The sequence below is a fragment of the Rhinoraja longicauda genome, chromosome 18 (genome assembly GCF_053455715.1).
Source record: "Rhinoraja longicauda isolate Sanriku21f chromosome 18, sRhiLon1.1, whole genome shotgun sequence".
Classification (NCBI taxonomy): domain Eukaryota; kingdom Metazoa; phylum Chordata; class Chondrichthyes; order Rajiformes; family Arhynchobatidae; genus Rhinoraja; species Rhinoraja longicauda.
In genome coordinates this window covers 39,339,811-39,351,822 of record NC_135970.1, presented here as the reverse complement: position 1 = coordinate 39,351,822, position 12,012 = coordinate 39,339,811, and the positions used below count along the sequence as shown (strand labels likewise).

Sequence of the window (12,012 nt, the reverse complement as noted above, 5' to 3'; positions counted from 1 at the left end):
GGCAGCGTGAGGTATAGATGGCGTCAATGGAAGGGAGGTGGGTTTGAGTGATGGTCTGGGCTACGTCCACAATTCTCTGAAAGTTCTTGCGGTCTTGGATGGAGCTGCTGCCAAACCATTGATTTAAATTGCATCTGTAGACGTTGGTGAAAGTAGTTTGGGACATGCCGAACTTCCTAAGCCTTTGAAGGAAATCATCTCTAGTCCATAACTTTTGGAAGTATTCGTCAAGAGGGAAAATATGGAGCGAGCTAATATTTTTGAAATGTGCTGGTGTGTCTGTACGCAGTAACGATTTAATAATATTTTTTTGTTTTAGACAATAGACAATAGGTGCAGGAGGAGGCCATTCGGCCCTTCGAGCCAGCACCGTCATGCAATGTGATCATGGTTGATCATCCACAATCCGTTCCTGCCCTCTCCCGATACCCCCTGACTCCGCTATCATTAACAGCTCTATCTAACTCTCTCTTGAAAGCATCCAGAAAATTGGCCTCCACTGCCTGCTGAGGCAGAGAATTCCACAGATTTACAACTCTCTGAGTGAGAAGGTTTTCCCTCATCTCCGTTCTAAATGGCCTCCCCCTTATTCTTAAGCTGTGGCCCCTGGTTCTGGACTCCCCCAACATTGGGAACATGTTTCCTGCCTCTAGCGTGTCCAATCCCTTAATAATCTTGTATGTTTCAATATAGCCGCTAGAAACTGTATCTTTACTGGGCATGGAGAATGTTGCTGAACAAGTCAAGTCCCTGGTCGCAGAAAAGAAACAACTGCAGAGTGAAGCCCAGGGTTACCTGCAAGAGATTCACCTGAAAGAGCTGCGATTCCAACAGCTGAATAGCAAGGTAATGTGGACGAGAGAGCTCATGCAACTATCAATACGACGCTAATTGCTCACATTTCTGCCCAAAGTGCTGAGTTTCACCAATGTAATCAGGCCTTATAATTCTTTTTTACTCTATTCATTGGCTGCCACAGGTCATGCAGTCCATTGACGATAGATCAGCTTTAACAAGTCAGCTGAAAACGATGTCTCAGGGTCTGCGTGATACCCAGTCGCGATATGGGGACCTACAGCATCGCTACTACAGCCTGGAAAGACAATACGAAGCACTGCGCGCATCCTCTCAGCAAGAGGAGCAGGTATGTATGGTCAGCCTTCAGGAGATACAGTGCAGAAGCAGGCCCTTAGGCCTACCGAGGCCACACAGACCAGCGATCCCTGCACACTAACACTATCCTACACACACCAGGGACAATTTTACATTTGTACCAAGCCAATTAACCTGTACGTCTTTGGAGTGTGGGAGGAAACCGAAGATCTCGGAGAAACTGTATTTTAAATGTTATAATGTTACCCGCTCCATTGCTTTCTCTGTTCCATGCACCAACTACTCGCCATGTGAAAATCCCTCAATTCCCCTTTAAATCTTTCCTCTCGCCTTAAACCTGTGCCTCGAGTTTCACTCCCTACCCAAGCAAAAACACTGTGGCCTAATGTGTGCCCCTCGTGGTTTTATAAACCTCTAACGACACCCCATGGCCGCCATTCCAGAGAAAACCCATCGAGTGTCTCATAAATGAAGCCCCCCCCCACAAATCCTGTAGCAATATCCTTGTAAATCTTTTCCTGATCACATCCTTCCTATAATGTGGCGACTAGACTGCACCTGATAGAGAATTCAGGAGAGAACTGGTCTGATACGGAATATTTTTTGCAATAGAGTAAACTCTTTTCAACACAATGCCCTGTGTATGCTGTTTAAATGTGTGCCATTTTCAAGCTGTGCATGAAACAGCTGTCATGAGAGTCCCTTGTTTCATCTTCCAAAGTGACCTTTTAATTCCTCCTCAGCTCTGCATGCACCTGCACATTTCCACTTAATTGATGTGTTTTGCTCCCCTGTAATTTCTCCGCACCAAATGTTCACCCTCAACTCCTTGTCTGTTTGATATTCCTGTGACGGTTGAAATAAAACATTTAGGAGGACGAGAGGTGATCTTATAGAGGTGTACACAATCATGAGAGGAAGTGATCGGGTAAATGTACAGAGCCTTTTGCCCAGTGTAGGGGCACCGAGAACTAGAGCACATAGGTTTAAGGTGAGGAGGAAAAGATTTAATAGGAACCAGAGGTGTAACCTTTTTACACAAAGGGTGGTGGATGTATGGAATGAGCTGCCAGAGGAGGTAGTTGAGGCAGGGACTATGCAATGTTTAAGCAACATTTAGACAGGTAGATGGGTAGGATAGGTTTAGAGGGATATGGGCCAAACACAGGCAGGTAGGACAGGTGTCGATTGGGCATATTGGTCGGCATTGGGAAGTTGGGCCGAAGGGCCTGTTTCCACGCTGTACATGACTGTATATCAGAATGTGCCCAAATTTGAAAGGTGATTGTGACTTGACAAATATGACACGATACGATAGAACTTTATTTGTCCCCGGTGGAAAATTGGTCTGCCAACAGTCATAACATGCCACAAGGTACACGAAAAACTAGAAATTAAAATTAAATTAAAAGTGAAAAAAAAAGAAAAAGACAGTCAGTTAGCTGGCTGCCGTGTGCACAGAGCCTTCATCGGAACAAATAGAACAAATGAATGCAGGCTTAACCCAAGGATGAATTAAAGTTTCAACCTGGTCTCTGTCTGAGTTGCAGCATGAGACAAGTGAAGATGTTCCCCCTGGGGCTCCGCAGGAGCGTGCCAACATCATCGTGGAAATTGACAACCTAAAGCTGAATGACTTACGGAGAAGGTGAGTGCTGTTCTTGGGGTGTTTTTTTTGTAATTTTGTGCCGTGCCATGCCGTGCTTGTTTGAAAGGTTTGGCTTTCCAGTTTTTAACAGAATATGTTCAGTGATTTTAAAACTCGTCCAGCCGGCTAATCGGCAGGAATTCCAAGGATATCAGTGATCCTCGGACAAGCTGCCACCTAAGTTGCAAAGATGCAATTCTGAGTGTGACAGAATTTTCAGTACTTTAACAGCAAATTGCTTTGTGCCAATGTTCCCTTATGGTTCATCCTAAGTTCAAGTCATGGGTATCAATTGTGAATAGTTTCATTAAATTCTCATGACTCAATTGGTAGCAGTCTTTTGTTTCAGTCAACAACTTTTGGATCCCAACACATTTCAGGGTCTGGGCACATGATGTGCACTGACGATAGTGTACTGAGGGAGTACTTCACTGTTGAAGTGCTGACCTTTAAAAGAAGCGTTAAACTAAAATTCCATCTGTCTGCTCAGGAGTACTTTCAATGTACCTGGAAGGTGATGGTGGAGGTGGGGGGGGGGGGGGGGGGGGGTCGGGTGTAGGTGGATTCTCACAGTACTCAAGATTTATTAAACAATGCCTTAAAAAGTAGATATTAATTGGTCTTCTGCTGTTTGCCGACAAAATGCTGGTCCTCTCCAGTTTACGAAGGCCTGATTTATGTACCGCCCGTACATATGAACGAGTGTTTGGCAAACCGGTGGGGTGGGTTTGTTGGATAGGAAAAAAAACTGCAGATGCTGGTTTACATCGAAGGTGGACACAAAATGCTGGAGTAACTCAGCGGGACAGGCAGCATCTCTGGAGAGAAGGAATGGGTGACGTTTCGGGTCTGCGGAGGGAGTTGGCATTTTGGGTTCGGGACCCTGCATCTGGACTCAACTGACAGGAAGGGAGCTCTCTGCTGTAACTTGGGGACGACCTGTACCTACATTTTGTAAAGTCTGAATTCCGATTCAGTCTGAAGAAGGGTCACGACCCAAAAGCTCCCCCCATGTTCTCCAGAGATGTTGCCTGACCCGCTGAGTTACTCCAGTGCTGTGTGTCTGTATTTTGTAAAGCTCTGATTTGCCTGTCGAGCATGAAAGGGTGAGTTGGGAAACTTAAGGATGAGTTGGGAGTGTTAAGGGTGAGTTGGGAGTGTTGAGGGTGAGTTGGGAGTGTTACGGGTGTTGGGAGTGTTACGGGTGTTGGGAATGTTACGGGTGTTGGGAATGTTGAGGGTAAGTTGGGAATGTTGAGGGTAAGTTGGGAATGTTACGGGTGTTGGGAATGTTACGGGTGTTGGGAGTGTTACGGGTGTTGGGAATGTTACAGGTGTTGGGAATGTTACAGGTGTTGGGAATGTTACGGGTGTGGGAATGTTACGGGTGTGAGAATGTTACAGGTGTTGGGAATGTTACGGGTGTTGGGAATGTTGAGAGTGAGTTGGGAATATTACAGGTGTTGGGAATGTTGAGGGTGTGTTGGGAATGTTACAGGTGTTGGGAATGTTACGGGTGTTGGGAATTTTACGGGTGTTGGGAATGTTGAGCATGAGTTGGGAATGTTATGGGTGTTGGGAATGTTACGGGTGTTGGGAATGTTGAGGGTGAGTTGGGATGTTACAGGTGTTGGGAATGCTATGGTGAGTTGAGGATTTGAAGGGTGAGCCGGGGATCTTCAGGGCTCCAAGACTTCACTTGTTAGTAAAGTGACATTTTCCGTATTGTTGCTGATGAAGGCTTGCGGAATCAGAGCAACGTAACGTGTCTGCCCATCAGGAGCTGACCCAGTTGGCAGACATGCTCTCAGATGAAGAGCAAAGGAGAAGTATGGCAGAGGAAGCATTGCTTGCAGCCGAAGAGCGGCTCAAAGGGTGAGTGTTTAAACTGCATTGCACTGCGGCATCATGCACAGAGATTGTTGTCGTGTCCATCAGGGTATCGCCCCCACTTGTTCCCTTTAAACGGCTGTTCATTGTACCTTTGAAAATCCTGGGCAATCGGGGAATTGGAGAATGAGCAGGATATTTAAATAATCCAAGATCCGTATGGTGTTTAACCTTGGTGGAAACAATTGCAATTCTTCTCTGGGAATATCTCGAGTGAGTGGAGGATACAAATCATTATGTATATTCAGTTCCATAGCAGTGTCATGAATTAAAGCAAATGCATCCAAACATCTTCACCCTTCTGATAGCTCACCAAACTAGAACCATACAGTAGGAAAAAAAACTGCAGATGCTGGTTTAAATCGAAGGTAGACACAAAATGCTGGAGTAACTCACTTCGGGTCGAGACCCTTCTTCAGACTGAGGGTGGGAGGTCATAAATTGCTGAGAGAAAAATAATTTCTCCTCCTCTTCCCCTGGCATTTTTTGCCCGTTTCTATACCCTAGTTGCCTCCAATTCAAGAAGTGGTCTCTCCTGTTGTGCTCTATCAAACCCCTTGTAGAGGAATCCACTGACTGCAGAGAGCAGCTGCTTCAAAGTCCTTGGAGAGGATTCCTTGAAAGCCGTGTGTCCTTCCCAGTCCTTGGTATCTGTGACATTTCATTGAGGAGGTGGGGTTACTGTCTTATCATTTATGCTGCTGTTTTCGTGCTAGGCTGGAACCTCTTCCTGTCAGACTGCCGCCCAGAGAGTACACCATTCAACTGGAATCAGACGAGGAGCGTGAGGCCTTGATTATAGACCCCAGTGAACAGGTGGTGGTACGCAAGGTGTGCATTGCCGTTCAATTCTTCATTTTGATCTAATTTTCTGAACTTTTACACCGTATCTTGCCCCTAACCACCCCCCTCCCCCAGTGAGCACCTCTCGGGAAAGCCTGCTTCCATGTACATGCTAACTAATACATAGGATACATAGTACATCGTTCTGGAGTGGTGATACAGGCAGACAACGCAGAAACCCTGGCCTTGGTTCTTTGCCGATCGTCGAGGTCTGCACAGCACGTGGTCCCCCTCCTCTCGCCCAGCAACTCCTCCTCTCAGGGGGGGCAGTATTAATCTCACGGCTCACGCCTCACTCACGCAAACCGTGTTTTCAAATGCACGTCTCTAATCTCTCCGTTTCCGTGATGAAAGAGCGCAACGAATTACAAGCCAAGGTGTAAGCCAAATCTTGAAATAAATGTAATGCATTTAGTAATCTCGCCTTAACCAGAAGAAGATCCTAAATGCAGAAGACACCTTTCTGGGAATGCAGAGAGCAAGAGAAAGCAGCTGATAAAGGTTCATCTTTCACCACCTTCACCGTGCTGTTTGGTGTAAGAATGGATACGTCATCGATCACTAAGGAGTCCAACACTAACCATTTTTTTATTTTTTATTTTTTTTAATTCAAAAATATTTATTCAAATATTAAAATAATATATACAATACAATAAAACCAAAACAGAACCCACCACCAGAATATTATACAAACAAATATACCTATTGAAACTATTATACAATTATATTACAATCCCCATCCAGGATACATCCAATCCCCCGCGGTCCCCAGTGGTCCCGGAAATCCTCCAGGGTGCCCGTGGACAGCGCGTAGTCCCTCTCCAACACCACCCTGGCACGGACGTAACCCCGGAAAAGGGGCAGGCAGCTGGCTCGGGCAGAGCCCTCTTCCGCCTGGCGCCGTGAGTCGCGGATGGCCAGCTTGGCCTGGCCCAGGAGCAACCCAACAAGGACATCTTCTGCCCTGCCCTCTCCCCTACGCACAGGGTGTCCTCCAACACTAACCATGGGAGCACTGTCACTTTCTGATTGACTGCGACAGAGGGTTGTTTAGAATCTGGACCTGTCCAATAGCTCACCAAGGAATCTACATTGCTTGTCTGCTCATAGAATAGTGCATTCATTTGGACCATGGTATTGAAGCCACTACCACCCATTACACTACCACCCATGACACTACCACCCATTACACTACCACCCATTACACTACCACCCATGACACTACCACCCATTACACTACCACCCATTACACTACCACCCATGACACCACCACCCATTACACCACCACCCATGACACTACCACCCATTACACCACCACCCATTACACTATCACCATAATGCAGATCTATGTAACATGATAAGTAAATACAAATCTTCACATCTGTACCGTGGTATTTTTACCAATTAGTTTAATTCTGAAAGAACTCTAATTAGTTGAGTTTCATGAGTGATAGGAGTAGAATTAGGTCATTCGGCCCATCAAGTCTACTCCACCATTCATTCATGGCTGATCTATCTCTCATTCGCAACCCCATTCTCCTGCCTTCTCCCCCATAACCCCTGACACCTGTATGAGGTTGGTGTGTGTTAACTGTTGACCTGCGTTTGTGTTTTGCAGGTGAAGAGAGGAGCGCTGTCCTTCAAGCGCTGGCTGCGTGGCCGCACTTTGTACTGCTCCAAGCTGATGACTTCACGGGCCAGGTCACGCTACCTGGTCTTGGCGTACTTTCTGACACTCCACGTGCTCGTTTTCATGTGCCTGGCGGGACGCTTGTAGACGCACTTCCATCCTGACGTGCCAATGGGGAAATCCACGTGAAAGGCCCAACATTGGTTCTCCACAAGGCTTGATTTGGATATTGGTCTGTGGATCGATGTTCCACCAAATCCTGTGACCCTCCTGTGAAAGGCAGGGTGCAGATGGGAGTCACACCCATGTGTTTATCAAAGCTGCTAATGAGTCGAACACTGCTGACAGGTGTATAAATTAATCTTGTATTAAAGTAATGTATGAAATGTGTTGTCCAAATCGTTTATGGTTGTTCAGTGACATTGTAAACTGGGTTCAAAGTTGTAATTTTTGTTTTCTTCAGTTATCAAAATCCAAAGATACTCTGCTTTAAACGGTTATATAAAAGCTCTATAAATGTAAAATTATGTATATTTTTGAGGTGCACAGCAACGTTATTTAACTCTGCTCCTTAAAAGTTAGGATGTCAGGCAAAGGGTTGAGAGATTATATTTCTGCTTGGAAATGCATTTGTACACTTAAAGTGGTGCTGCAGATTGAGGTAGAGCACTGAGAACATTAGAATGTAATTTATCTATTACTTTCATCTTGGTTATGACAAGATGTTGTGATCGGGGTGCAATTTAGAACTGCACTTTTTGGAAATGGTTTTGTTTGACAATGTTTTTATTAAAAGTTAAAATGGATCACATACTTTTTGACTGTTTTATCACCTGCATTTATATTTGAGTGAAAATCGTGACCAAAAGATGGCCTGAAATTGTGTTACTTGTTTACTGCCATGATGTCTCTACCATTGTGGCTACCAAGGGTATTTAGCTGTGCCTTGACCCGCTGCACTTCTACGGTAGCACAAGTATGCTGGCCACCAGCATAATTAAGGATGAGTCACACCCCGGTCACTCCTCTCCTCTCCCATCAGGCAAGAGGTATAGCAGTTTGTAAACACACACCTCCAGATTGAGGGACCGTTTCTTCCCAGCTGTTATCAGGCAACTGAACCGCCCGACCAACAACTAGGGAGCAGTCCTGAGATACCAGCTACCTCATTGGAGACCCTTGGACTATCTTTAATCAGACTTTATCTTGCACTAAACATTATTCACATTATTCCCTTTAACATGCATCTGAACACTGTTGAAGGCTCGATTGGAATCATGTGTGGTCTCTCTGCTGACGGGTTTGCACGCAACAAAAGCTTTTCACTGTACCTCGGGACACGTGACAATAAATTAAACTAACTTCAGGGGCTCCCCGGCTTACGATGGTCCGACTTTGTGATAGTCCAACTTTGCGATGGTGCAAACGGCAGGGACCCGTAGTGAGCCGCCGCTCGCTTCCGGCCACGTGATCGCACGTATTCACGCATTTCGACTTGCAATACTTTCGGTTTCCGATGGGTTTCTCAGAACAGAACCCCATCGGAAGCTGAGGAGTGCCTGTGACTGACATTCAGTTGGAGTCTGACTCCACAACGGATGTAATCTTGGCACAGATAAGTTTCAAGCAAATTGTCATAACCCCGTCTCATAAAGATGTGTAGCTTAGTAGGTTGGGTCGGAAGGAACTGTAGATGCTGTAAGCCAAAGATAGACACAAAAAGCTGGAGTAACTCAGTGGGTCAGAATGCATCTCTGGGGAGAAGGAATGGGTGATGTTTTGGGTCTGCAGAAGGATCTCGTCCCGAAAAGTCACCTATTCCTTTTCTCCAGAGATCTGACCCGCTGAGTTACTCCAGTTTTTTTGTGCGTATCTTTTTCGGTTAGTTGGTTGAGAGGTGAATGGGTGGAACTGGGGGAGTTAATGGGAATGTGGGGAGAATAAAAGATGGGGTTAGTGTAAATGATTGGCTGATGGTCAGTGGTCCTATTCCTCAGTACCCTACTTCCTTATTGTGTGTCCCTTTAACCCTGATTAGTTCCCATTGGTAGCTTCTTCTTAGGCCCCCCCTTGGTCATGGCTGACCATGGGTGATGCATCCTCGTTGGCTGCTTGCTCCACACCTCAGCTAGAGCAGCGTCGCTTGTGGCTGAAGAGACCAATGTGGGAGTGACAGTCTCTGTCGCAAAGGTCACTGGTCTGTTGAAGTTGCTGCGCTCCTTTCTGCGTGCCCGCTTGTCTGCCACTGCGTTCATCAGTTTCTCTTCCCCCGTTTTGAGATGTTGGTTCAGGGTACCTCTCCACCTTGTGCGGTCAGCTGCAAGGCTCTCCCAGGACTCCACATCGATGTCGAGCGCCTTCAAATCTCTTGCAGACATCCTCGTAACGTAGCTGGGGGCGGCCGATGGTTCTCCTATTGGGAGCAACTTAAATCGAAAAGGCTATTTTCCTTTTTAGTGGTAGCATACACCCTGAAAGCCTCAGACTTGTGACAACACTTGATCTTGCGATTCATCTTCAGGAATATTCCAAGGTAAACATCCAATGACAAAAGCTATTTTCTTAGCATTTATTTTGCAGCTTATCGAGTACATGGAACGGTGAACACTTGGTCTTGCAATTCAACTTCAAGAATAATCCAAGGTAAATATTTAATTAAGGAGAGAGGTTCAATTAGCACTTATCAAACAGTTGGTGGAAGTGAATGACTGGTACAGATGGTCGATCATCTAAAATCAGCACCCAGTTCCTGCTTTTTCCCCATATCCCTTGATTCCTTTAGCCCCAAGAACTAAATCTAACTCTCTTTTGAAAACATCCAGTGAATTGGCCTCGACTGCCTTCTGTGGCAGAGAATTCCACAGATTCACAACTCTTTGGGTGAAGAAGATTTTCCTCACCTCAGTCCTAAATGGCCTAAGCCTTATTCTTAAACTGTGACCCCTGGTCTGAACTCCCCCAACATTTTTCCTGCATCCAGCCTGTCCAATCCTTTAAGAATTGTTAATGTTTCTATAAGATCCCCTCTCATCCTTCTAAATTTTCCCCCTATTAATTAACCCCTTTGTCCTCCTCTTTTGAATTCTAAATTTCTTCCAGTCCTTTGGTTTGCTGCTTCCTCTGGAAAATTTATATTCCTTGGATTTAACACTATCCTTGATTTCCCTCGTTAGCCACAGTTGAGCCACATTCCCCATTTTTAATTTTTCACCAGAACAATTTTTGGAGTTCATCCATGCGGTCTTTAAATCTCTGTGCAATAACTGGGTCACAAACCTTTAAAATCGAGTTTCTTTCCCCAGTGTGTTAAGCTGTTTGGCACGTAATTTACAGACATGTTTTGGCTGATGGAAGTGATTGAAATACTCCTGTGATTTATTTTTTTGAGCGGAGATTTCTTTTCGTAAGATAAATATTATATGAAACTCAATTTAGTCCCTATTTAAGTCCTTCATTGGCTGAGGGTGTAGCTGCAACTGAATCTGTTCTTGTTTAGTATAAACGACAGCAGTAAGTAGCAAACCCAAACTCTCTGTTCGCTTGACAATGCAAGAGTATTTCTTGCTTGGTTTCCTTTATTCATTTGTCTTTCATCTTTATATCAAGTTATGAGCCTGGTATTTAAGAATAATTAACATTAGTGGAAGAGAATTGTCTTGCATTGTCCTCAGGCAATTCCCTGAAGGATTTTCGCCATTGGAACGTACATGACTGCATGGCATCTCAAATGTTTTTGAGGTTTCGTTCAGTGTTAAGTGATCGGACTAATGGGACATAGCTTCCAGCTAGATTCCAAGTTTATGACGGATGTTGGGGTATTTGAGAGAGGGAGCTCTGATGCGTCGATGTATAGAGAGCTACAGTTTCCTGCAGCTACCAAATCAAGGACATGTGTCGCCCCGGTCACTCCCACTTCAGTCGAGGGGTACATAAGTGTGAAAACATGCACACCTCCAGATTCAGGGACAGTTTCTTCCCGGCTGTTATCAGGCAACTGAACCATCCTATCACCCAAATGGAAAGTGGCCCTGACCTCCCATTGTTGGAGACCTTCGAACTGCCTTTGATCGGACTTTGCTGGACTTTATCTTGTCTTGTCTTGTTGATACTGCCCCAACCGCTGCTGTTGGGCTATAAACATGCAGTCCCTCGTGCATGCAGTTGCAGATTTAAAATGAAGTGTTTGCAAGCAACAGTTTAAAAGATTTACCATCAGCAGCAGATTTTGTATCCGGTGGCAAAGGATTCCAAACAGGGATGGTTCTGGCGTACAGCAAGAAGCGGAAACAGTCTTTGTTGGTCTTGATGGTTACATAATTCAAGGATTGGTTTTGTCGAGTTCCTGGTGTGTTGTACTGTATGAAAGATGGGCAATGTTGGATGGAGCCAATGAGTGGGTTTCTTTGTGGACTGCAGTAAGCCTGGATATTATACGGCGTCTTTGGAGGGCATCCCATTTGCACTAACGAGCCCTTCATTCTGTATCTGTACACTGTGGACAGCTTGATTGTCATACGTAGTCCTTCCGCTGACTGGATAGCAAGCAAATTGAAAAACTTTTCACAGTACCTCGGCACATGTGACAATAATAAACGAAACAGTTGGGGAAACTGGATCCATCTTGGTAGAGCCCTGACATGCTTGAAAAGGTTGGTTCGAATCCCAATGCAGAACTTGAATAGATTGTGGAAAAATTGCCTAAATATCATGGCTTTTGAGATTTCTTAGTAGAATTGGTGCACAAAATATTTTTGGGAATTGTCTCCGCAGTAGTATGGGAAACATCAGACGGCCAATTCATAGGCTTGCTTTTATGTTCGAATGACATTGATCAGATTGCATGTTGTATTCCTGTTCATTGAAGAATAAGTACTAGGCAGGATACAAG

At 45.1% G+C, this 12,012-nt stretch overlaps 1 protein-coding gene across 3 annotated transcripts in view; it reads left to right on the top strand.

Annotated features, from left to right (window-relative positions):
* Positions 1 to 7,925, top strand: part of LOC144602426 (uncharacterized) — an 83,012-nt gene extending 75,087 nt beyond the window's left edge. For all 3 annotated transcript variants that reach the window (XM_078415542.1, XM_078415543.1, XM_078415541.1), the window contains 6 exons: positions 694 to 846; positions 980 to 1,144; positions 2,664 to 2,761; positions 4,502 to 4,636; positions 5,368 to 5,482; positions 7,113 to 7,925. In XM_078415542.1, the coding sequence (XP_078271668.1) occupies positions 694 to 846; positions 980 to 1,144; positions 2,664 to 2,761; positions 4,502 to 4,636; positions 5,368 to 5,482; positions 7,113 to 7,271 (825 nt within the window). In that variant the 3' untranslated portion in view covers positions 7,272 to 7,925. The remainder of the gene's footprint in view (positions 1 to 693; positions 847 to 979; positions 1,145 to 2,663; positions 2,762 to 4,501; positions 4,637 to 5,367; positions 5,483 to 7,112) is intronic.
* Positions 7,926 to 12,012: the final 4,087 nt, after the last annotated feature.